At 42.9% G+C, this 27,150-nt stretch overlaps 1 protein-coding gene across 3 annotated transcripts; it reads right to left on the bottom strand.

The window, feature by feature from the left end:
* Positions 1-14: 14 nt before the first annotated feature.
* On the bottom strand, positions 15-25,841 carry Insig2 (insulin induced gene 2). Of its 3 annotated transcripts, none has more exons than XM_057770801.1 (6): positions 25,684-25,841; positions 14,603-14,984; positions 7,163-7,287; positions 3,114-3,280; positions 2,838-2,937; positions 15-1,628 (listed from the first exon to the last, which is right to left on the bottom strand). In XM_057770801.1, exons 2-6 carry the CDS (start codon positions 14,844-14,846, stop codon positions 1,587-1,589), a joined length of 678 nt encoding a protein of 225 aa, XP_057626784.1. In that variant the 5' UTR covers positions 14,847-14,984; positions 25,684-25,841; the 3' UTR covers positions 15-1,586. The 3 variants fall into 3 exon arrangements, with proteins under 3 accessions (XP_057626784.1, XP_057626785.1, XP_057626786.1); XM_057770802.1 differs by lacking the exon at positions 25,684-25,841 and adding an exon at positions 22,552-22,688; XM_057770803.1 differs by lacking the exon at positions 25,684-25,841 and adding an exon at positions 22,427-22,527.
* Between the last annotated feature and the right edge of the window lie 1,309 nt (positions 25,842-27,150).

Genomic DNA, 27,150 nt, shown 5'->3' with positions numbered 1-27,150 from the left:
GGACTCACACATGGTGATAATTACATATTTAATACATCTTGCTTTCAACAGCAATTTTCAAAGTAAACATATCATAGACCTTATAACTTATTAAAGATTTTATAGTTTACAAATTTGATTCTAAAAATATACCTTATTTGATCTAAATGAATAACATCTGAAAGACAGAATAATAAATGATAGCAGTGTGTTGGCCACTCCCACCATTAGGCTTGCATACACATATTCCATACGGAGTATACTTGGGATGTTCGCACTCTCAGCCTGAGAACACAAAGCACATTACACTCTGGTGTACAAGATTTCAGCACTGCTTTGAAAGAAAACAGCTTTAAAGTATCTACTTGACACTGTAGGGAAGCATGGGCACATGCACACACAGACACGTCTACATTTTCTCTCACACACTCGACACATAAGTGCACACACACCACAGTATTCTGAAGAATTTACCGTTGTATCCAGAAAATTAACAATTCCAGGAAGGAAAGCAAGTGGAAAGTCAGCTGATATACTTAAACTGTAAATGGCAGGAGTTGTTAATGAGACGTGCCAGGTGCTCTGTGACGAACTCTCTCAACTTACTCTCCAAGGACGGGACCATTCAGCAGGAGACATCAGCACTCAGGGAGTTATGCATCCACCATCCTCAGATTGCACTTGTGAAGGCAACAGACTCAGGCCTGCCAGAGCCAGGCAGATACACGGCCCAGTCCCACCAGCATTACCTGCCTTCAGAACCTTCATGTTGATCTGCCTGGTGTTCCTTAATCATCACGTGCTAAAGCAGTGAGCTTCAGTAAGGAGCTAATATCACTTCGGTTTCTGTGGCAGAGGGAAAAGCACACAGTACTCCCCAAACACTTATCTAATCAAATCCCCTAAGTTTTAGCTATTTATGTTTTTCCAAATTTAGACACAAAGCAGGTTAATGCTGATCACCTCCCCTGACATCACACACACCCCTGGTAAAGTCTGTCAACACAGAAAAGTATTCTTTGGACGCCTGCAGCAATGCGGGTTTCGCACCATTCTATGGAAGTTCATCGCTACCATACTTAGGATTTAAGCTCTCTGACACAACAGCAACAGAGACAAAGCACACATGGGAGCTCGTAATGCACACAGCTGATGAGAAACAGAAGGCACGACAGTCAGGGAGAGGGGAAGACCAGCTACCCATTCGCTTTCTGTTTGGTTTGTTTTCAGCTTTCTTCTTCTGTTTCACTAAATTTCTAAACTGTCCAAAGCACTCTTAGTCTCTGTGACAGTAACAGCATAGTTTGGCACATCAACATTGTGAAACAACGCATGGTATGTCTAAAAAATGTAGAAATTTCATGTACTCATGAACATGTCTTTCATGTAGTGCACATATATCTTACATTTATTGAAATCAAATACCGAAAGGTTGGTAACTGATTTACAGAAGCAATCACAGACTGCAGAAACGTGTGTGTCACACACACACCAATCCAGGAAAACTGCATCCTCGCAATTTCACAGTCCAAAGTTTCGCTGGTGCGCCTAGCAAATATGCGATGCTTTCCCATGGCTTCCTAGAGAAAAGACAGATTCTGCCTTCTTCATTCTTGATGAGATTTTTCAGGAATAACTTTACATTCATACTGCAAAGATTAAAAGGTCAAAAAAGTTAACAGAATTAAAATCACTTGTGAACTGCAACTTCCAAACAAATTAAAAAGCTATAAAAACAAATGTTTTAATATGTTCACTTTATTCCTCAAAGAACTAAGAGTTGCACAATGGCATTCAAAGTGAAAATCTGCAGACAGCAGTGGAGGACGGCAAAAAGACGACTATTCCCACACTGTAAGCCACAGCAGCTGGTGATGTAGGGAAACCCTATGACACACAGTGCTCACAGGACAAGCCATGAACTTAAGGACAGTGCTGAACTCAAGTCATCATTTCAAATCACTCTCTGATTTAGCAGAAAAATATATTACAATATAAAGGATCCAAATTAAAACAATATTCTAAAAGTATAACTACCAAAATCAATAGCTGGAATTCAAGAGGAAGGAAACACACAGAGTTAGAACTGGGTGCTCAGAGCACCAAACGACAGCAAGTAAACCACAGTTCTCCCCGACAGCCAAACTCAACTGAAAACAACTGCTGTGGCCTCCAAATGTCACTGTGTAACTCTTGCCACATGACCGGGGCGGGGGGATAGGGGGTGGTATCACAGTGTATTTCCATTCATAACTAAAATGAGTATCTTGGTCAGCTTGAGACAGTCTTAATTTACAAATACTATATAATATGCCCTCTTCATTTTTAAAACTGTTCTTTTACCAGGGGCTGAAGCTGTGGCTCAGCTGAGAGTGCTTGCTGAGTATGAAAGAGGCCCAGGGTTCAGTCTCTAGGACCACATGATCCAAGTGTAGTGGTACAGACCTATAATTCCAGCACTCAAGAGGTGAATGCAGGAAGACCAGAAATTCAAGGTCATCCTAGGCTACAGAGTGAGTTCAAGGTAAGGTGGGCTACTTGAAACTGTATTAAGACAAAAAAAAATGTTGTTGATGGAATGGAAAACTGTAAACTAATAAAAACAAAGCAACAAAAATCAAATATCACTATATGGTCAACAAACTCTACCACACTATCCATAACCTATTTTTTCTTTTCCCTCTAATTGTTCCTCAAGTATTAATACTCCTCAGATTAAATTCATCCAAATGATTTATTTCAATGAAAGCACAAAAGAGAGTTCAAAGAACCCTGTCTTCATCAATGCTCTCCCTTGAGTGATGGGCATTTTGAGAAATGGTATCATGCAACCCAACCCTGCGTGGGCCTCAGCTTACCATTGCCAGTTGACGACCAATGTTTCCCATTGTTATGCCTCCAGCAAAAAATATACATGGCAACCAAGAACGGACATAGAGAAAATCTGGGGATGTGTATCTAGAATAAGAGAAACATTTAATAACCCACAGAGCAAGGTCAAGGGCACTCCAGACAGGCATAATGAAGAGAAGTGATTCTATACATTAAATTCAATAACCCCATTGAGTTCTCAATTTCGAATGCAGTTATTGCTGATTTACACAGCACCAGGTGAAAACAGGGACAACACTTACTGATAGACACCATTGTAGACTAGCAGTTGGGTGACAACAGTAGCTAAGAAAGCGATTCCAACACCAAGGCCAAAACCACTTCTTGATCTGTCAAAAGTCCACCACAGTCCTACCGACAGTGCAGCCAGCGTGAGGGAAAATTGGAAGTTGTTGTCAAAGTCTACTTTCTGAGACCAGTGCTAAGGAGCCATCAGAAAACAAGGAAGCAGGTGATATCAACTGTTCACTTCTCTATATAAGAGGCCACTTTCAAGGGACTTGATTCTTCTGGAGCGTCCACAAACTTCTATCACAACACATGGAGATAGGTGCAAGTAAAACTATGTCTACATACCAGATACAGAGGGCACTAACTAACATTTCCTACCTTCTTATAACCCATCCAGGGAAAAAAGGCTGATTGTAAAGTCAGGCACTCTTTAGAAAGTGCCTTTGTGTCTAAAATGTAACTGTGCACTTTGGATAGCAGTGCTAACAGAACACACTTTTGGGGGAAAAAAAGAAAGAAAACCAATAATATATTTCAAAAGGTTCAGAATTACTTGAAAATCATAGAGGAACCTGGAAAGAGAAGAGCTGACAGCTATTTAACAGGTACCACATTGTTGTGTGATTTACTGACAGACACGTTTTATAATAATGCAGTTTAGAACAAGAGCACCAAGGACATAGCATCCCTTCTATTATGTCAACTGCTCTGCTTTTAATTTGTTGAGGATAAAGCCTTGAAGTGAACATTATCTTCCCTCCTGCCAAACTATTCTGGTGCCTGCGACTCTCTAGCAGGGCACTCTGCTCTGGTGATATTTTATTTCTGGCACACACGTAGGCATCTATTCACAAATATATGGCCCCTTTTACTCAGGAATCTCTGAGGAGAATGAAGCTTTACGAATTCAATTTTCTGATTTTTTTTTTTTTTTTGGCTAGAGGATTACACTAAAAAAATTAGTTCTGCCATTAAAAAGGCATTTTCTATGCTCCATAGGCTTCACCTTGGCTCTGTAACTGGTTCATTGTTGGACTAGAGATCTGACCAAAGCCAGTACTACGAAAGTCTTTTCTTTGCCTCCCAAAATACACCTATGAAACCATTTCCTGATTCTAGTGCTACCAACCTTTTCCCACCTTTCCTGCTAAAGCAGCATATAAAACCCCTGCTGGCCAAGTCCAGGCCTCTGAGGACAGCTGTATACCACTCTCTTCAGATCAGTCCCCTTGTGAGTGGCTGGTCTATCAAGAAAACTAACAGTTCATCTGGGCAAATTTCTTTTTTTCTTTTAGCTGTTCTTGTATGTACACTCTAAACTCAAGGTTCTCAGCACTGATTAGCTTGCCTGAAGATCAAAGTGCAGAGCTAGCCACACTAGTTAAGCATAGAGGCCAGGCAGCCCAGCCCTGGCTCACACCTTTAATCCCAGCACTGGGAGGTGGAGACTGGAAGTGATCAGGCTGGGCATCTGGGGACCTGTAGAGAAAGGATCGCTCATTCGGTCTGAAGATTCAGTAGAGGTAAGAACTAGTGACTGGCTGCTCTGCTTTTCTGATCTTTCAGCATTCACCCCCTAATATCTGATTCAGGGGGTTTTATTATTAAAACGGATTAGAATTTGCATTACAAATGGCATTCACATAAATAACAGCAGGAAACAATAGTAATGGGTTTCATCTTGCTAACTAATTAAGTTATTTAGCACAATATGGAGGCTTTTAGAGTAAATCAGTCGAATATATCAATTTCAGAAGCTTTACCTTATGGTTTTCCAAAATCTAAATAACCTAATATGAAAAGTCTTTACTATAAATTTTGTAAACATCCTCTATCTTCTTTAAAGGGTAGACATGACAGCTAAGATTGCTATGTTTAAATATTTCACTTAGAAACAAAAAAAGTGAATGAAGCCTAAAATGCATATTGTATGCAAGGCTTTTAAAGCTGTAGAAAGGGCTATTTAAATCTCCCACCTACAAAGAAAACACTTTTTTGGGGGGAGACAACTCAGCAGATAAAGGGACTTCTATGTAAGAGGACAAGTTAGGATCCCAGCACTCACATGAAAAAGTTGGCAGGGGAGTACAGGTAGGGAAAGATGCATGAAAAAGACATATAGAAGCTTAGTACTTTGTGTGTGTGTGTGTGTGTGTGTGTGTGTGTGAGAGAGAGAGAGAGAGAGAGAGAGAGAGAGAGAGAGAGAGAGAGAGAGAGAGAGAATTAGAAGGGAGATATCGTCAGATGTGAGACACTTCTGATGAGTTGCTGGCTAAGGAGGCCCCAGAGGCTTCCCAAACAATTCAGGCTCTTGCGATTCCTCTTGGTTACCTACCAGAACTAGTTGGTGATAAGACCCTATTGCTGAAGATAACACAGGAGTAAATTATAATTACAAGGTGAATAGAAATCAAGCTACAACTCAGTTGCAAGTGTCCCTCTGCTGGCCAGCTTTCCTAAAGCTAAAGGTGCTCTACCAGTTGGTGGGGAGAAAAGGCATCTTACTGATCGGTGAGCCATAGACCTGCAATACCAATCTTCTAGGCAAGACAGGTGCACAGGTGCAACAATGGTATCACTGTTATGGGGCCACCAACCACTCTCTTCCTATATTCCAAGCTCTGTTCACAAGAGGGAATTCATACCTGTGCTGTAAACTCAGTCAAAGCCCAAGGCTATGGAGGACTTAAGCCCTAAAGATGACACTGCTATGCTGTCTTCTAACTATTTACATTTAAACCCATAGATAAATGCTACCTCCATCCTGAATCAGAGAAGCCTATTTTTGCAATGAAATGAATGGACAGGGGGTAAATACAGAGACAGATAGCTGCTCAAAGTGCCAAGAATAAGAGATGATTGCTTATTCTACAAAGGACTTCTGTACAACTCCCTGCAAGGTTCAAAGGTCAGGTAGAAGAGGATGTGGAAAGGATATAAAGAGCCTGAAGACGAGGCGGCAGTGAATACTGTCTTCTGAACATGGCACAGCTAATGCAGAAATGATTTCTCAGGTGTGGCTGCCTACAACAGACCTACTGATGTCAATCATGAATAGAGAGAGGCTCATGGAGTCCTTCCTCCACCTCTGCCTACTGAAGTACTGGCTTCTGGTGGACTGTAAGGGAGAGAGTCATCCTCTTCACATGTGTATACACTAAGGATACACTTCACATGTGTATACACCAACCTCCAAAGGATACTTTGAAACCCACTGCCAGGCAGGGAATCCTGGTGAAATTCAGTGGATCTCAAAACAAAAAAAAACAAAAAACAACAAAAAAAGGAAAAGCCAAAGATATGGACTTGAGAGATGAGAGATAATAGGAGCAGAAGAGAGAGAAAAGGGAGGGTGGGGTCACAGTAATTGGAGTGTGCTGTACACAAAATGTATGAAACTGTCCTAGAAAAAACTCAATAAAAATTATTAAAATGAAAGAAATACAGATCAGAAGTCAGGATGAGAAGTTGAGCATCACTGGTTAGGATGCAGATTTTATTGAAACAGGTTTAAGAGGTTGGTCACATTGTATCAAATTGAAAAATACAAAACAGATATGTTAAAACAAATCCCCAAAAAACGAACAACTAGGAAAAAAAACCTACTCTAGAGGCTAAAGCAGAAGGGTCAAAAGTCAAAGCCAGTTAAGGTTAGCTAGCATAGTAAGACTCTAATCTTATAATGAAGTTGGGGGAAGGAATGTGCTTTTTGGTGTTGATTAAAACCAATAAATGTCAGCATAACTTCTTTAAAAATATAATTTTTAAAAAGAGTACCTAAAACTATCTGGGTCCTTACCTGCAAATCCTAAGTGAAGAAAGAAAAGCAGGGGTGGGGGTTTGAAATGTACCTGTTCCATTTTTGAATTAACAAAATTTCATGTAAGAATTTTGTAGCCTAATGAGCAGAGTTTCTACACGGAACTGAAAAGGAGCTTAGGCAAGGCCCCACCCGCCTCTAACCTCACACTTGCTACCCTGGGTCAACAACTGGGTCAGCACGGTATTGTAACTAAGAGGCTGCAGGCTGCCTCATTACTGCAGGTTTCATCAAGGATACAGCACTGGCATGATTGATACCCACGAACACCGCCACGCAGCGCATAACACTGGACCACTCTCTCTTGAATTTATGTGGTTCTCCTAGATGCCTGTCAATGCAGGGGTACAATAGCCCGATCACAGCTGTGAAGAGAAGAAAAAAACGTAAGTCTCCATCAGCACTGCACTGGCAGCAATCACTACAGTCACTGCTTTCAAGATCCTTCCAAAAGAAATTGTATCCAAACGACTGAACACTGCCGGCATCTTTAAACTCACCTTCCAAAGGAGAACACAAGTTTCCCAGTGCAGAGAGCTCCGAGGAAGCTGCGTACTCTAAGGGCTACACACTTGAGAGCAGGACTCACAAGGAGCCAGAGACACCAAGTCAGCCCATGGTTACCCACAGTTACCCTCTCCTCATGTAAGTATGCTATTTATCACAAGCAGAAGCTACAGAGAAGGTAGGCAGTGGACTTGTAAACTCCCACGCCAGGCTCCCAGGGTCCTCACTGCCCTGCTGGCTGGCTTCCTGTCTGCAGCCAGCACTCTCCTTCTCACAGCACTGCTCTGACAGCAACAAAGACTACAGACAATATTTCTGCTCACACAGAAAAAAGGAAGGACATGGGAAACAGAAAAATTACAAACTTGCTAGGTATGACAGCACACACTTTAAGTCCCAGCAGTTAAGAAAAAGCAGGCAGATCTTTGAGTTAAGGACATAGTCAGACCCCTGTCCAAACACAAATTAAAAACCTACAAATTTACAGTTAATATGTAAGTTTGCTGTTAAAAGGTAAGAAGAAACATTTTGACTCCTACCTAGGTAAGTAATCATGAATACAGTGCCTGTGTATAAGATATCCATGACTAAGGCCTCCACTATTCTCACCCTATCCCTACCTCTACTTACCAAATCTCAACATCTTACTTACTTAGAAGACATGAAATTTATGTGTACGTTCATGAATGTCTTCATGGAGCATGTGGAGATCAAAGAATAAGCTTAGCTGGCATTCCTCAACCACCACCCACTTTGTTGTTTGCGACAGGGTCTCTCCCTGCCCTGGAACTAGGTTAATGACCCAGTAAGCCTCAGAGACCTACCTGCATGCATCTCCTCTGCACTGCATTACAAGTAAGGACCACCACGCCCAGCATTTATTTATTTATTTATTTATTTTTTAAGGTGAGTGATGAGTGGTCCAACAGAGGTAGGTCCTCATGCTCCCAAGACAAGCACTTCACTGACTGGGCTATCTCCCAAGCACACAAGAAAAAATGTATTTATTTGCTAAAGATTACTTTTTAAATTTGTGTGTAAATATGCATATGTGCCTTTTAGTATGCCCACATGCATTTAGGTGTCCATAGAAGCTAGAAGAAGACACAGGGTTCCCTCAATTACAGCAAGTTGTAAGCTACCCAATGTGGGTGCTGGGAACTAAATTCAGGTACTCTGAAACAACAGTAAGCACCCTTAATGGTTGCACCATCTCTCCCCACAAACACACACCCTTTAAAATTTATGTAAATTAAAAGAATAAAAAAAAAACTCGAAACCAATTAGTATCCAAAAAGCACAGGCAAGTAGAGCAAAGAGCAGCACAGGAAGGAGACAACCGAGCTACTCTCACCTGGTGATGAGACTGGAGCTCTATGCTCTTTCCACCTTAGCTTCAATAGAGAACAGATGACGCACAAGCCATCCTAAGACCAGTGACAAAGCTTGGCAATGCACAGAGAACTCCAATGGCTGCTAGAAAATGTAAGCTTCAGGGCCTGGGTGATAGTTCAGTTTGTGAAGTGCTTGCCTTGCAAGCCCAAGGAACTGAGTGCAAACCAAAACAAGAAAACCTAAGGTGGACTGTGGCTGAGGAGTAACAGCTGAAGTTATCCTTGCGCCTCCACATAAATACATGTGTGCCTGCACATGCATGAACATGCACATGCACAGACACAAAGAAAATCCAAGTTATGGTCCTATTTGAAACACACTACTGAAAAATCCCACTAGATTAAGTGACAACATTTCTAAATTTCTACATGATTAAAATGACAAGCATGCCTAATAATTGAAACATGTCTAAATGATACTTTTTCCTCAAGGGGTATCACAAAACAGCTCATCTGTCATTCTACCATTCTCTATAGAACACATACATAGATGCATCTACCTACATATCACCTATCTATCATCTACCATTCACCCATCCACTATCTATCACCCATTATCACCTATGTATATACCAATTAATTTCTCCTCAATCCCCCGCATCTTTCTGTTTGCCTGTGGCTGAGTAAAAATCCAACCAGAGAAGGCATCCCAAGTCAATTCCAAGTCATCCTCAGCAGCGGATGCCATGGGTAAAGAATTATCACATAGAGATGCTGACATCCATGTGCAAAAATATAAGTAAAACAGACTACGCTCCTATGCAAGTGAGAGACAACTGAGAAGAGAAAGTGAAAACACAAAGAAGGAATTTAAACAGCCACGCTGCCAACTTTGGGATTTGCCAATAAAAAACCAAATCCGTCGAGTATGTGTGGTGCTCAGCTGCTCACTGAGAGAGAGAATTTGAGGAAGCTTGTCACTTCCCATTAAATGTCTTTCTTTCTTTCCTTTAAATAACAGCATGGCAGAGTCTGATAGGAATATACACAGCGCGGTGAGGATCCACTGTCTGAGAGCTCAATGGAGTATGTCTGGGCTGCTTCTTCTCTCTGTACCATTTTTTTTAAACAAGAGACTTAAAAATCATGCTGTGTAAAATCATATGCAAATACAATTCTGCTTAATCAGATGGTTCTCTGATGTAAAGTCACGTGTCTTCTGATATCTTGAAGTGATTCCCAGTAAGTCGCCCAGCCCATAGACAAAAGGAGTCTGTGAAGCACCCGTAGTAAGCCATCACTCTCAGTGCAGTGAGGCAGGAAGGAACACAGTTAAATTAGACATCCAGCAAGGAGCCAGACTGAAGACAACCAGACCACTCAGCAAGACACTCTTCCATGGAGACTACAACAGAAGCGGATCATGTTTCATTCAGCAAACACTTAAGCACTATAATATATCTTGTTCTTGGTATTTCCCAGGGATTTTAAAAGAGAAAAAAGGGGGCTGGGGAAGTGGTTGAGATGGTAAAGTGCTGCTGTGTAAGCCCAAAGACCAGAGTCTGAGCTCCAGAATCTACTTCACACACACACACACACACACACACACACACACACACACACACACACCTCCCCCATACACAACCACACAAATCTCCCCTATACACAACTACACACACAAATCTCCCCCATACACAACTACACACACACCATACATACAACTACACACACACAGTGGTGACACTTGTAACCCCTGCACTGAGACATAGACAGGCTGATCCCTGCTGACCCCTGAGGTTTGCTGGCCAGCCAGCCGACCCTACTTGATGAGTTCCATGCCAGTGGGAAACTCTGTCTCAAAAAAAAAAAAAAAAAAAAAACCACATACACACACACAGAAATGTAGGTGGCATCTGAGGAATAACAGCTGAAGTTGTCCTTGAACCTACACACACAGGCACAGACATGTATACATTAATAAACAAGAGGGTGTATTTTCATAGCAAAGTGGCACAGACACTATTGAATGCTGACTAAGTACTGACAAGTTGCTGAGGGGCTCTCATCTTGGTCCTGCACATGAGGAAAGTTCTAAAGAAGTGACTCTGCACGCAGAAGCACAGAAACAACTCTCTCATCAAAGGAAGGCACCTGAAGGAACCAAGGCACAACCAGAAACAAATACCATTACCAGGAAACTGTAAGGTTTGAGCATGAAGGGAGGCTTGGGTACAGAAAGGCTCAAAGTATTAGAAAAGCAAAAGTAGGCCACAAAAAGGTTTTAACACTATATATATTAAAGATTTGGGAACACACTGTGTGTCAGAGACAGGCAATCATTCTTACAGCCCAGAGGGCTCAACAGAACACAGGAAGTGGGACGGGTCAAAACAAAGCCAGAAAAAAAAAAAAAAAAAAAAAAAAAAAGACTAGTATCTTCAAGCCCAAGGGGTGGGGGCCAGGCCCAAAGGGAACAAGGCAAACTGTGCAGGCTCACCATGGGAGTGGAATGGGGAAAGATGGAGACCTCTCTAGGAAAGGGCTGAGGAACCAATGACTAGAAGAATCCTTTACATGACTTCCACAGGTTTGGCTACTTATGGTTTTGGAGACAACTTCTCTACTTTTAGCCACAATATAGCAATTGTCTTTTAACACATTTACTCTTTGACGCTAGTAGTGGTAAGCCTCTAATCCCAGCACCCAGAAGTGAAAGCTGGACAATCAGGAGTTCAACGTCAGTCTCACCTACAGAGTTTGAGGTCACCTTGAGATGCATGAGATTTTTATTTTATTGTTTCAAATGTAACAAGACATCTACTACATGGCCAGACAAGAAGATATCCTTTATACACGGGTTTCCCAATCCCAGCTCCGGGGCACCACACATATAAACAAGTCCACGACAACACCAGCCTTGATAAGCTTGTTTAGACCCTTCCGATGAAGACATCACACACTTTGGTCACAAAGCACGGAGAAATCAAGCTGGTACCGACAGGCACCTGGGGGAACTCATCAGCAGTGTCACTCAGCTGTGACCCCTGTGGCCACAGTAACTGGCATGGTAAGATAGGTCCATGGGTGCAAGAACGGCAAGAATGTTAGGGGGATCTGCAGAAGGAAACGCATGCTGAGAATATAAATCTGGCCAAAAACCCAGAGCTGGGGAGCTCACGAGCCCCAGAAGTGAGCCTACTGCTATTATTTCACTAAATGGACATACTGTCCAGCTACCCTCTGAAACCTGTATCTCTGTGGCCATAGATTAGGGCAGCTATCACATCTCATTGGAGAAGCTCCTTTGTGTAGTAGATGGCAGTTAACACAGAACACACAACTGGTCACAGCACAGAGAGTAAGTGTCTGCGGAGCACTCAGGCACAAACAGGACATCTCTATCACAGCCCCTCACTCCAAGGCTGTAGAGCCATCAAAGAAGAACTATCTACAGTAGAAAGACTGTAAGCACCAATGGTCAGTGAGGAGCCTGCTGAGACAACATCTGGACATTACAGGCTGTGGCACTAATGAACTCAGCTGCTGCGGCTGCCTGCACAAGATGACGCCTGTCAACATTCCAGCATGGAGCAGGGAACACTCTCCAGCTTCCACCCCTAGCTGAGGAGCTACTGAGAGTTGATGGCTGCTGGGAGAGGAAGAATCAGTTTTCTTTAAGCCTGTGTCCCCAAGAAGGTCAATTCCTATCGAGTGGCTAGCCCCACATCCATTAGAACACGGCGAGCACAAACTGTCCTTGGAGTTTGTGACATTAAGAAAGGAGGCTAAAAGTGAGGCTGTTTGTGGGGATGGGGGAGGAAGGGAGGAGCAAATATGCTGAAAACACACTGGACAGGATGGGTGTGGAGGCACAGCCTTGAATTTCAGCATTCAGGAGGTAAAGGCCAGCCTGGTCTACACTGTGAGTTCCAGACCAGAGTTGCACAATGGGACCCAAACAAACAAAAAGCAAAACAAACAAAAAGCAAAATTCCATATGCATGAAAGTCTTAAGAGTTAACGCAAATAGTATATCTATTTAAAATATATACATATACAAATAACATTATGTAGACAGAGCAGGTTGTATTTACATATTTGGATAGGTGTGTGTGTGCACACACATGCACATGCATATGTAAAACAACAATTACAGAAATAGAGGGCATGAATCTGAGAGGGCAGGTAGGCATACAGAGAGGGTTACAGGCAGGAAGGGAAGTGGGTAACTAGATCGTGAAGTGGATTGCTGCTAGGTCTAGGAAACTAAGTGGTGAGGCTGCACGCTGAGCTGCACCTTGAAGGAGAGAAAAGAACTAGTTATTGGGAAACTTTTTCTTCTGAATTTAATGAAGGAAAATATAGGCACATCAGCAGATACAGTAGAATGATAAGATACAAGTTCTCATCTATTTGGACGATGTCTTAGAGAAGGATCACCCCGGGAAAACCAGGACACAGCACTGTGATGGCTCCATCGGTTCTAAGGCTACCTAAGGCACGTGGAATCTGACTGCAACAATGTTCATCTGTCCATGCAGCAGGGCTATGTCACTGTCCAGTAGGCTTCATGGAATTACTTGACGATACTGTACAAGTTGGCCTCAGCCTTTGTAACCTCAGCACTTGTAACCTCTAGCTCTAGGATGGAGATGTACCCACACTGTGTTGCACAGTAGTTGTGTACACTAAGTACAGACATAGAATTAACCATCTTCTCCCACATGGCTATGACTACCTTCTATTACTTTATTACATAAAGTATTGTTGACCCATTGACCTTGTCATTAGACATAGCCAAAGAGCTGCCCATTACAGAGCATCTGGAAATGCTCCCCTTAGCCATCAATGGTCCTCTACTGAAAATGTCAAAGCCACTAACAGGACTATCAGGATTTTAAGCAAAGACAGTCTACCTCATTATCTTTTCAAGTATTTACTATTTCTTCTGGTACATTTAAAGACCAGGCAGCAAGAATAAAAGCATATAAAATTTAAAAATACAGCATCAAGTTTTCAACTTGAATAAAATTACTCCATATACCACGGTTTTGTCTGCTTCAAACTCAAAATTATAGCCCATTCATCAAAACTTTTAGGCAGTAGTAAATATTATCAAAATAACTTAGAATAATATTTAGATGAAATGAGAAAAAGGTAAATGCCCTACACCCAAGGAAAACGAGACTTGGTTTCATGGTTAAATGTTAAAGGTGCAGGAATCAGGTACCCAACAGTACCTACCGGCTGACTCCAAGGACTACACTGAAGGCAGAGATAATCCTGGAGGCAAAGCAGGGCCACTTAGCCTGAGGCCAGGGTACCAAGGAATGCAAGAGAGCATAAAAGACTGGGAATGACAGAAATGCTCCACAGCTGGGGGCGGGAGCACAACATGAGGGCATACGTGTACCAAACATACCAAAGTCCCTCAGAGTCCACTGCACTCTATTTAAATTATATCCTCCACTCAGAGGGTAAAATGCTTCCCACAAAACATGAAGACCTAAATTCAGAATCTCAGCACCTATAAAAACGTCATTGTAGTGACACACACCTAGAGTTCCAGTGCTAGAGAGATAAAGACAGGCAGAACCCAGGAGTTCAATGGCCAGCTAGTCTACCTAATTGGCAGTATCCAGGATAAGAGAGAGTGTCTCAAGAAACAATTTAGAGAATAATTGCAGAAGACACCCAACTCTGACCTTTGGCCTCATCATACAGGCACACATACATTCACATTCAACCACACACATGTGCAACCCCCAACACAAACTTGTCACTTAGGCCACACCCTATACACTTGTAAGCAACACAGAACACATTGCCTCACACATACCTGAGGCTGTGCCGCAGCATGGTGGTACCCACCATGCAGATGAAAAGATACTCGTGACCACATCAGGTGGAAAAAGTGTTACGTTTCTCTGAATCTGGAGCAAGTTCAACACTAAGGCGAGGAACACTCCAATGAAGAAGAGCACCACCCCTCGGATCACCACGTTCACACTCTGGCTGGTGACAGAGGAAATGTATGGGCCACACTTTATGGGCCCAGGTAACTCGGGCTTTCCTTCCGACATGGTCTCATAAGTTCAGTAGGCCTAAGCCGTAAACAAAAAAAGGCTTCTCAGTGGAAAAGATGAACTGTCTGTGAATCGAAGCAGACCAATGTTTCAATGGTGCCACATCTTGCCTGAAGGTGGAACCTACCAGAAATCCTACAAGAGATAAGAAGAGAGAATCAGCATGCAGCTGACACACAACTGTACAAGTTTTCACACTCAGTACTAGTTAGGCAGATACAGAATGAAACAAGTCTATATACTAATTTATTTAAATTATTTACTCAATAAGAAAATCCTTTTTTTTAAAAAGCCTTTATATACATGCTGTAAAAAATAAAAAAGTGAAGTGTTCCATGTGTGTTTACTAGGATACAACAGGTGACTTAGGAGACCCCAGCAGTAAGAGGTCTTGCAGAGAACCCAGGTTCCCAGCACCCACAGGATGGCTCACAAATGCCTGTAGCTCCAATTCCAGAGGAGTGGATGCCATCTTCTGGGCTATGTGGACACTAGGCATGCATGTGGTACACATACACACACGCAGGTGAAACACTCATGAACATAACACAGTAGAAATCTTTAAAGGGAGAGGCACCAGCAGTTGGGTCGGCAATGAAAGCTCGGCTAGTAAAATGTCTAAAGCACAGCATGATCCCCAGCACCTACTAAAAACGCCAGGTGTGGTGACATGCTTCTGGGACACACGCCAGTGCTGGAGAGGGGAGACAAGAGGATCCCTGCAGCTCACTGGCCGGCTGGCCTAGCCCTACCTTAAAACAACAGTAGAGAACTACAGAAGATACCCAATGTCTAATCACACTCACACACATACACACACACACACCCCTCTACCCCCTCAGCATTAAAATAATAGAAAAACATTTTCCCCTACCTCAGAGAACAGCCAGCCAGGTAATTCAAACACATCTACTGGGAGCTACAAGATGAAACCCCACATCTCCAGTTCGTCCGCCTAACCTCCACTCCATCAGTTGCAATTGAATCTCGTATACTTTTTAGAAAACCAACACATTCTGACTGAAGACACTGTAGTTTTGATAATAAAATGTGACTTGCTCATGAGGACAGTGTCCACAGAAGGATCCATTCCCATGTTTAATGCTTACGTTGCTGAATTTCTGTAACCAAGCATCCTATGAAACCCAGCCCACAAGCACCCACCTACACATATACCAGCCAGAAAAGCCAGACTTCAGCCACTCTTCCAGACCACAGCTGTGCCACCGACCTGCAGTAGTGCCCTGAGCCAAGTGCTGCAACCACGGGGTCACTATGATGAGGAAGCAGAGGAAGCCAGCACCAAGAGAATGCAGCCCAACCCCGTACCACCTTCTGAGGGCCAGCCTAGGTGCTGTTCACTCCTCTAACAAAAGTGACTGCTGGGTCCTGCTGGGGTCTCCCAAAGAGATTGCCATGCTGGTAGCTGAGGCCTCGCTGTGATGCTGGGAGATGAGATCTAACCTAAAGGTGATGGTGGGGTAGTTGGGGTTGGCATGTTTATGACGATGATCAAGAATTCGAGGTCACCCTCACCTAAATAAAAAGCTGGACGCCAACCTGGGCTACAAGATATCTTTTAAATGGGGGAGACACACATTCCAAAAGAATGTTCTTAGGCTCGTTGAGGGCACTTCTCCGGGAGGAAAGAAGCTGTGAGACCTCAACCCCTTTGCGCCCTATCTGGTAATGTGATCTCGCCCTCTCACCCACACTGCCATGGAGATCCTTACCAGAGTACAAGTGATGCTAGCCAGTTTCACCCCTGAATCTCCAGAATGGTGAAGAAAATAAGCCTGCTTTCTTTGCAAAGTTAGTCTGCCTTCAAACTAATCAGCTAATGCAGTGATCCTTCGTGTGTGTTAAGTACATGCACTTTTCCAAGCACCTGACACAGGCAATTAATTCACTTAACCCTCACAGTATCCCTAAGAGAATGGTGTGACCATCTTGGGCTGTACAGTGACACTGTCTCAAGAACTAAAATAATAACAGTAATAATAACAACAACCCTGAGAGCTAAGTGTAATTTTACAAATGAGGGAGCAAAGCAAGGTTAGGTCTACACGCCTGGGTAAGAAGCATAGCTTGAATCAAATCCATTGTCCTACTCCCTTGCTCTCATCATGACGGTGCTGCTCAAATTGCCATGTGCCTTGTTCTCAATGAACACTACCAGTTTTCAAACATGAAAACAATAGGTAGGCTTTCTGCTTTGTCATTTCTCTTCATCCTAATTGACTATACTACACCCTGGGCATCTCTGTAAGTCAGGACCTAAGTGGTATGTCTTGTGAATCCTGAAACATTTTATTTGAATGAAGTTCATTTCTTATGTATGTGTGCCTTGGCACAGTGCACATGTGGAAGCTTTTGGAAGTCAGTTCTTTTCCACCATGTGGGTCCTGAGGGATCACATCCAAGGTGTCAGACTTGGTACAGGCTCAGCTTTACCCGCTGAGCAATCTCACACAGGCAGAACTTCTAATAGCTACCTCATAATTATCTGCAGAGCTGCTTTATGTATTATAAACTTTTCGTGTTGGTCTTATCCACCAACACCAATCTCCATTGTATCTCTGCATGCAGCAAGCTTCCTGCTTGACCCACAGGGATAGCTGCTTCACATAGTTTAAGTCAGGTCCATTCTTCTATGATCAAACTCTCGTGGGCTCAGCTCAGCAGTTCTTTGAAAAGGCAAATCTAGAACCTAATCTAACTTTCTGATATTCAGCCTACCTTAATGCAAATTTTGAAACAAAACTGAATGTCTAAATGAGCCCACAGGCAAAGAGGCTTCTATATAGTCCACAGCCATTATGAGCCCACAGGTAACTTAGCAGGCAAAGAGGCTTCTATATAGTCCACAGCCATTATGACCCCACAGGTAACTTAGCAGGCAAAGAGGCTTCTATATAGTCCACAGCCATTATGAGCCCACAGGTAACTCAGTAGGTAAAGGGGCTTACAACCAATGCTGATGGTCGGTGTTTAACCCCTAGAATTCATATGGCACACAGAATGAACCAACTCCTGCATATTGTCCTCTGAGCTCTACATACATGTGGCATGTGCGTACCCACACATGTAAGTACACACAGACAATATAATAAATGTAATAAGAAACTTTTGTTTTTTATTTTATTTTAAGACAGTGTTTCACACAGCACAGACTAGCAAAGGTTGGTCTTAACTTCTGATCCTCCCACCCCCACCAATCCCCTTCTGAATGTACCCCTACTCCTAGAGCTGGGATTATTTGGTAGCTGTGCTACCAAATCTGGTCTGTGCAGTGCTGAGACTCAAACCCATGTTCCCTCACTGAATCATCTCCACAGTACTCGGGAATAAAAATGTAAATAGACAACATCAGGGTTAATAGAGATGCTTTGAAGTACAAAATAACAACAAGCATCAAACAAAGTGACCAACAGTGCACTCTCCTGTCTAGACCCTAGGCAGGCATATAGCCTCCCTACTCCTCCGCAGAGCACAAGTAACACAAGAGTCAAGAAACCACTTATTCTGCCTGTGATTTTTCCCAAAGCTGAATTAAGCAACATATACCTTAGGTTCAACAGTATTCTTAGAAGGATAAATAACTCTAATTAGCTAGTCCCATCCATTTCCAGAGATAGCTAGCCAGAAACTGCCAGAGAAGCCTTGGTGAGTTTAGGTCAGATGGTCTCTTACTGTGTGGAAACTCTTCTGAGCATGGCACATTATTTAGCATCCCTGGCTCCTGGGCACTAAATGCAGGCCTCCCCCATTTGTGATACCCAAAATTGTACCCACAGTATTTCCAAATACCCCGAGGGAGATTGTGCTCCAATGGAGCTGCTGCTAGAAGGAGCCTTCTTTCCTCATCCCCGTCTACTGCAGACATTTGGAGCCGTTCATTTGTGTTCTCTCCCACTGCTGTTTACCAACTTTTCCTGGCAGCCTTCTTCAGTTTCCTACTTCACCCCCACAAGTATTCTTTAAAAATAACACCGCATTTGTTTAATGTTTATTTGAAGCAGAACCAAAGGGCTAACTGTGGTTACATCACAGCATGATGATATATAATTACCAGGGCCAAAAATAAAGACTACAATACTTCACCATCAATGTTCTAAAATTTAAGGACTGGAAGGGGGCCAGGAGACCATCTATTCTAGGATATATTTGAGAGTCATGCAAAGTAAAAAAAAAAAAATGTGTATGTATGCATTTTTTCAGAGTTCACACACATACTCAAAAATCTCCAGTATCCAAAGTCAACAATGGGCTATCAAGCTAGGCAGGCAGGCTGGTGAGGTGGCCCAGACCTGTTGGGGGAACGAGGGAGGGAAGCAAACCAACCTAAGAGTTCTCTCACTTACTTTAATACTGTCACCAAGCCTTCAGGTGAACTAACAAGATCAGGAAAGAATCAATGGAGGTGGGCATACTGGAGCAGGGATATAATCCCAGCACTTGAGAGGTGGAGGCAGGAGGAGCTGAAATTCAAGGCTGTTTTCAGCTACACTAAGTTCAAAGCTAGACGTGGATACTCAAAACAAAAGGCAATGCAATACTGAATTTGGGAGGGGTGGTCATTTCTGAATCTTTTTACTCCAATTACAGATAAGCACGTACAATAAATAACCAGATTGGTCAAACAGAGAAAAACCCAGAAAAGAATTCACTATTTCCTAGACAATAGTGAAGTTTCTATGCAAAGAAAACCACGTAAATAGGTTGGTGAGGCGGCCCAGTGGGTAAGGAGCTTGCTGTGCAAACCTGACAATGTGAGTCAGATCCAGAATCCCACGGTGGAAACAAAGAATCAGCTCCTCAGAAGTTGTTCTGACGTCCACATACGTGCTGTCCCAAGCAACCCCTCCCCCACATACACACGGATGACAACAGTATACTAGGAGGGTGGGATATTTTAAAGGCTCTGGGAACAAATGTAGCATAATTTATTTTAAAATCCCTTTAGCTATTCACATTTTCTTAAAACAGAAGTAGTCATATTTTATATATTATACTTATAGCAAATCGAAATTTGGTTCTTCAAATTTTTAAATTTTACCAAAAACTTAGATTATAAATTTAAAGCATAATACTGCAATGGCTCTTAATGAGTCAGTGTTAATAAATAAATAATAAAATAAGTGTTTTTAATTCCCACTGTACAAAAATCAGACAGGCTAATACGTAGTTTTCTTTTGTTGCTTAAAACAAGATTTCACCATGTAGCCAAGGCTGGCCTTAAATCTCTTGATTCTCCTTTCTTGTCCTCCAGAGCGTGGGGATTAGAGACTTGGGTCACCAACCCAGGCTTCAAATAGGCTATGGAACTTTGCAAGAAGGCCAAGTTGTTAGCAGGTAGCCATATTTGAGTCGACCACTCTGCCTCTTCTCCCAAATGCCACACAAAGAGCTTCGGTGCCACAAAGGAGACTGCTTGTACGGTCCCATTCACAGGCTACTGTTAGCTCCACAGCAATGCTTTGTACAGTTTCAGAGAAAAACCTTACTAGAGGACGTGCACTATTCTGCTTTGAGCCCTGAGCTACGATTTCCATAAACTATATAAATGAACACGGAAAAACAGTTCATATAGTTTGACAAGATTGGTGACAAATCATCAAAGCTGGAAAAATACTTTCCCATATGATTTCATGTTAATGGATTGATACCATTTCTTTCAGACAAAAGAGAGGCATAAGTAATGCTAGGCATTCTACAAGTAAATACAAAGTTTATGTTTCCCACCAAAACATCTTACAGGTAATAAGCTTTTGAAAAAAAAATATAAAGACAAAGCATAGTAATAACCAGTTGGAATCTATGCTTTGTTTTTTGTTGTTTGTTTGTTTGTTTTTGTCTTTGAAGCAGGGTCTCATCAGCCCAGACTGACCTCACAGGCAACAGGTAGCCAAGAATGATCTTGAACTGGATTCTCCTATTTCCTCTTCCCAAGAACTGGGATTCCAAGCATGCACCACCACACCTGGTTAAAATCTAGGAACTTAAGAACCATTTGGTTTGTAGGCAAACAAGATTCTTCATTTTTTCAGTGATTGGTGGTCACACAGATAAGTTTTTTGCTTTCTCTGATGACTGTCTCTCTCTTCAGGGGCTGGGTCAGATACATCACCAAATAATAAAGTTCAATTACTACCGCCCACATTTTTCAGCACATGCTGTGCTCATTAGGACGGCATTCACAAACAGAATAGCAGCAGCATTATGAAAACACAATACAACAACATGGTTTAACCCTCCTGAAATAAAAGCACATAGATGTGAATCTCAGACTGGGTGCATTAGAACTCTAGAAAGAAAAAAATATATCCCCTGAATACATTGAAGCTCTTTTCTCTCCACAAACGCAGAAAAGATTAAGCAAGCAACAGTCACATAGCTTACCGCTTTAAACATATGGCTTAGCCCTTAAGAAATGTCACTCTACTGTTCGGTGACAATTTTCCAGCAACAATGAAAACACTTTTTACTGAACTGCACATTATCTTTCCCTTTTCAGTGTCATCATCTAAAAACACAAATGTCAGTTTAAAAAGCATCAACCTTTCCCCCAAATACAAATGATTCACATAGTGTTCATTTCATAACGGATGTGAGCTGAGTACCACGAAAACAAATAAAACCACTACGGTTACAAACCCAGAAAAAGCATGGAGGACGAAAACAGAAAGAGAACACCAGCTCATTGTTTTTCCCTACAGGACCCGACAGGATGAGCAGGAACACCCCTTTATTCAGTCTGTGGTTCACCATCAGGGCCAAATCCCAAAGGTGGGGGTGAGGGCAGAAAACACAGCATGGCAGCCTTCACGTATCTGCACCCAGAACTGGTGTCTGGCTTTCATTGCTATGGTCAGTTTCCCTGTGATACCGACGCTAGCCAGCTTCCGTGGCCCAACTGTCTTTCCTCATCAATCCAATAAAACAGCAAGCTCTTCGGTGTAAATTTCCCCCTACTACATAGCTAACATCACCCATGAACAACTTTTCCCAACACTGGACTCGAGTTATTTTCACTTAAGTTTAACACCATTTCACGTCTCTAGCCTCGTCCTCAGCAAAGCACTGTTAAACCTTTCCCAAACAGCTCATCCCCACTGTGCGACCCCCAAATCCCAGTTACTGTCACCAACCGACTTCTAGGCCCTGGCAAGAGCTCTCTTTGGCTGCACCCACTGATATACCTAAACGGTTTTCACTTCCGATCCCAAATCCCTACTCTTTAACTTAGTGTTCTCTTACTTCGGTAGATTCTAAACTTACTATGATTATGAACCTAATTTCGATCCATTTCTTATACAAGCCTGAGTCTTTCTCCCTGGCTACAAGACACCCCAGTCCTGTCAGGTGTACGTTAGACAGCTGGCCCATCTCTGTCCCCAAACAGACCTCCAGGGTCGCCCTTCCCGCCGTCCTCCAGCCTTCCTCCCCTCTGACAGTCTCAAACTGTCCGGAGACCTCGGCACCCCCTAAGCCTGCCCCCCAGGCCCGCTGTCCCCTTCAAGAGCCCGCCGACCTCTCTCCAGGTAACCCGGGTCCTCTCGCCCTGCAGGCCCCACCTGCGGGTCCTGGATCCCCCAACACCTGCCACCAGGACACCCGGCCCGCAACGTTAAGGCATAAGTAGCTCCTCTTCCCGAAAGCCACCGCATTTCTCGAGCCGTCCCCTTCCAAATACGCTCACCTGCGCTCCACAGGGAGACCCCCAAGTCACCCCCGCCTCCGCCATCTTCAGGGACCGGCCCCCGGACCTACTCCCCTCCCACAGCTCCGCCTGAGCCGCACTGCGCCTGCGCGGCCCGGGAGCCTCGCGGGGAATCTAGGGGCAAAGGAGCTTCCGGTTGCTGTGCCGCCAACTCCCAGTGCTCCACGGAGACGGGGCATAAGGACTTCCGGTCTGCGGGCCACTCGGGGCTGGAAGGAGGCGGGGCCCTTGTCTGGGCTGTGAGGCTGCGGAATCGGCTGTTGTTGGCGGACTCCGCAGACAAGGGTTCTGACGGGAGCCTCGGTTCTGGGGGCGGAGTGAGGAAGTCGTGCCCGGACGCACGCACTCACGCTCTGCCCAAGACTCCGCCCTCTGCGTGGGCCTCACCCGCAAACAAGGTGGAGGGCTCAGCAGCCGTCGCCTTCAACTTCCTCGGGCCCTGGAATCTGTCTTAATATCCTTTCTGAACACCGGTTAAAGGCAGCTGTTCTCATCGCCCAGGCTCTATAGAAATTTGCACCAAAGGACAAGGAAATGAAGCCTTATCACCTCTCTACTGTCAAAGTCATCATCTCCTTTGATTAAAGAACATCCTCCTTCCTTTTGAGACAGAGTCGCACTATGTAGCCTTAGCTGGTCTAAAACCACCTAAGTAGACCAGGCTGGCCTCACTGAGAGCTTCCTGCCTCTGCTTCCCCAGTGCTGGGATTAAAGGTGTGACCCACCGCACCCAGCAAATCTTCCTTCTTTCAGAACAGGAGCCAATCTTTGGAGACTGCAAATAAACTAGTTTTGGATGAAAAATTATACAGGAAAATTCTGTTCTGTTTTATTCCTTGAGAATTTCGAGGGCTTGAAGTTCGAGTGGGAAAGTGGAGGGTGGATCTGGGAGATGTGGGGAGTAAATATGACCAAAATATATTGTATGAAGTCCTCAAAAAAGAAAATCACATTTTAAAAAGAAAGTTTTCAAGCCCGTATGCAATGTATTTTGATCATACTCCCTACTCCCCATTCCATTCCTCCCTAGAGAGTTTTTGAAAGCCAACACCAAAATCTGGCTTGATTACCTCTCCTCACTGGGCTGTTCCATGAATCACCTCTTTTGGGGTCCCAGCCAAAAATATATTATGGATGCAGTCTGATTACATTGGTCTTAAGGAGAACTTTGTAGGAAATGTGGGTAACTGCTATTGGTTAGATGCCTTTGTTTTTTGTTTTTGTTGTTGTTTTTCTTTGAACTGGCAAGCAATCAGATGCACTTTAAAAAAAACCTGTTTCTGACCCTTTTATCAACACATTTGTTTCTGAAAATTGGAAGAAATATTAAACTTGGACCAGCAGTCTCAGCGTGTATTAATATAACCTTTCTTGTATTTCTGTTTTTCCCTAGCTCTTACATTTAATTCCTACAGGTTTTTAAATGCATAGTAAGTGAAGGTCCAGGCTAGCTATGCTGTATAGATGAAGAATGTTATAAGGAAAAATAAACGCGCACATGTGATGGCTAATCATCTTTGTCAACTTGACAGGATTTAGAATAATCATGGGAACATCTCTGAGTGTGCGTCGAAGCAGGAGTTTCCAGAGAAGTTTAAAGAAAGAAGGGAGAAACACACAGCATGTAGGCAGCACCATTCCTAGAAGTGGGATCCTGAGTTGAATGGAAAGGAGAAAGGTTCTGAGCATGCGCACTCATCTGTTTCCTTGCCCTACATTCAGTATGTCCTCACACTCACCACCAGGCCTTTCCTCTGGTGCTGGCCTATGTCCTCTCAAAGTGTGAGCCAAGATAGACGCATCTTCCCGAAAATTCTTTTGCCAAGTCTAAATCCAAAATGAACTGATGTCAGGATATGAATTTAGAGGGCGGTAGAATCACACTTACTTTGGAAGACTGAAGTTAGTTCTGTGCCTCTGGGTTGCTGGTGGTTCTTTTCAAACCTCAGCTGCATCTTGGCACTGCATGTATGTAGTCATGTCCAGTAATTTCATTTTCTAGGTTTTTCTTTTTATAGCAATAGTGAAATAGTGATCCCGGTGGTTTTGAAAGTCCCTTTTTTCCTTTGTTTTGATGTTTGTTTGTTCGTTTGTTTGGTCAGTTGGTTTTGAGGCAGGATTTCTCTGTGTAAGAGCCCTGACTGTCCTGGAAGTTGCTTTGTAAACCAAGTTGGTCTTAAACTCACAGAGATCCACCTGCCTCTGTCTCTGAAGTGCTGGGATTAAAGGTGTGCACCACCATGCCTAGATTTTAAATTCCTCTTAACTGTCAGAAATATCAGTGATTGATAATTCGGTAGCTCCCCTGACCCACTAATGTTGCATATTCTTTGTTCTTTCAGTTGAACAGACAATTAGACAAGCTAGAAAGAATAAAAACTTTGTAGCTAAATACAAGCAAACATCAGCAGAGGTCATTGGAGGAGATACCTTAGACCTCATGTGAAACATTGTTTCTGGCTGAAGCTTCACCAAGCCAGAGTCTCAGACTCTGAAAACCTGACCTTGGGAACCTTACCCAAATTAAAAGCACCCAAACTTTAAAAACAAAGAATATGTTCATTTTTCTATTCAGTAACTAACTTCTCTTCAGATAAAAGTCATCCTCACACTTGCATGGCAAGCACTGTACTACCGAACCATCTCCACAGCCTTTAAATCCACTCTTACGTCATTAGTTCAAATCCCTTTTAAATTGGCTACCAGAGTAGTTCTTAACCCTGACTGTATATTAGGACCAGCTGTAATTGATTGAAGTAATGTGTGTACTGTATATGACATCTTTCAAGGACCGGGGCTATACCCTGTACATATTCCAATTTAATTGGGCTGAAGGACAGACCTGGACCCTTCCAATAAAGACCTTGTATAATCCTAGTATATTCCTAAAGAAATGCTAGTGCAACCAAAATTCAGAAGCACTGGCTCCATCTAAGTTTGTCTGGCATCATTTGGCAATAGAATAAGTAGCAAAGGAGGCAGCAATTCAACAGGCATCTGTTCAGTTCCAGTTCCTGTGTTCTTAGCCCCTCTGCACAGCCCTGTCAACTGCATACAGTAAGCGGTTGGAAACTCACTGAGGCACCAAAGTAAACGAGACAGAGCGCTTACCTTCAATAAATTCGTTTAGGGAAGCCGAGGTGTCAGTAAAGGAAGCCAGTTCAGCTCACATAAACAGACAGAGGCTGACTGAGAACTCCTCTGGAGCTCAGACATGGCCTGCTTTAATCTAGATTGGTGTGGAAGGTGACCAATAGCAAGGCATGGAGGAAGGCAGGATTGCAGATGTCAGCTGGGAGATGGTGCAAGCATTCACTGAGGCAATGGCAGAGGTCACAGAATTGGCAGTACTAACTGGCCACTGATGTGAAGAGTGACAGAGAGAGCTAAGTGGAAGCGGCTTCCAAGTTCTGAGCCAGAGACTTTCAGAGGAACAGCACTGTTGATTTAGATCAAGAGTTGAGAGTTTGAGTTTGGGGTTGAACAAGTTCAAAGGGTGTTGAATGTTTAACTAGAAATGCCCTTAGAGTGCTGGAAATGTGAATCTGTAACTCAAGTGACCAAATATGTTTAGAAATTAAGACCCTAAGATGGTTCCTTTGGTAAAGCATTAGACTTAAAGCATGAGGACCTGAGTTCCATCCCCAGAACCCACATAAAAAGCCAGGTGTGGTGGCACATGCCTACAGTCCCAACACTGAGTAGGTGGAGGCAGGTGGATGCCTAGGGCTTACTGGCCAGGCAGCCTAGCTAAACTACAGAGATCCACACCAATGAAATTCTCTGCCTCAAAAGCAGCAATGTGGAAAGCACCTGAGAATGATTGACATTTTAGGATATCTTCTAGCCTCTTCATACACCACACACATGAGACACACACACACACACACACACACACACACAGAGAGAGAGAGAGAGAGAGAGAGAGAGAGAGAGAGAGAGAGAGAGAGATCAAGCTGTGGAATCACTGGCCTAGTAGGTGGTTGAAGCCACACCTTGCACCATATGCATGCTACATATGATTTAAAAAAAAAAAAGATATTAGAAATAGAGAAGAAAAATCTTCTGAAGTTGCTATACTAGAATATTTCAATAAGGTTATTATCTATCTGTAGTGACTTTAATACTTCCCACACTGACCCTGGGAACACTGCACATTTAGTGGGTGATGCATAGCCATAGAATACAAATACAAGCCGGTTTAAAATTAGCTTAATATTTAAGGATGCTGTGCGATGTGTTGAGAAATATAATGGAAATGTCCTGCCACTGTCCTCTAGTGTTTCCACAAGAATGGCTTTTATAGATTTGATTTAAACTATTTGGATTATAGTATTTTTTTAAAACTGCTGTAGTTACAATGTTATAAATTTAAGTTTAGATAGAAAAATCTTAGGCTTAAACTCATAAACACATAGACACTCTTTCAGAGCACTTAAACAAAGAGCATAGAAACTTAAAATCAAAGTAACATACAAGACATTTTCATGATGTTGTACAGCATAAATATTGAAGTAAAAGGTATTTCTAGATTCTTTGGAAATAAAGGGTGCTTTTAAGTGCCCTGTAGTGACTTGA

The sequence above is a fragment of the Chionomys nivalis genome, chromosome 5 (assembly GCF_950005125.1).
Source record: "Chionomys nivalis chromosome 5, mChiNiv1.1, whole genome shotgun sequence".
Lineage (NCBI taxonomy): Eukaryota > Metazoa > Chordata > Mammalia > Rodentia > Cricetidae > Chionomys > Chionomys nivalis.
Note: the sequence above shows the minus strand (reverse complement) of the source record. Positions and strands in the feature narration are given on the sequence as shown.

Coding starts and splice junctions, on each gene's coding strand:
- Insig2 (XM_057770801.1), bottom strand. CDS start 14,846: ATGTCGGAAGGAAAGCCCGAGTTACCTGGGCCCATAAAGTGTGGCCCA. Junction 2,938..3,113: donor GTCTACAATGGTGTCTATCA/GTAAGTGTTGTC, acceptor CTCTTATTCTAG/ATACACATCCCCAGATTTTC. Junction 1,629..2,837: donor TTGGTCGTCAACTGGCAATG/GTAAGCTGAGGC, acceptor TAATCTTTGCAG/TATGAATGTAAAGTTATTCC.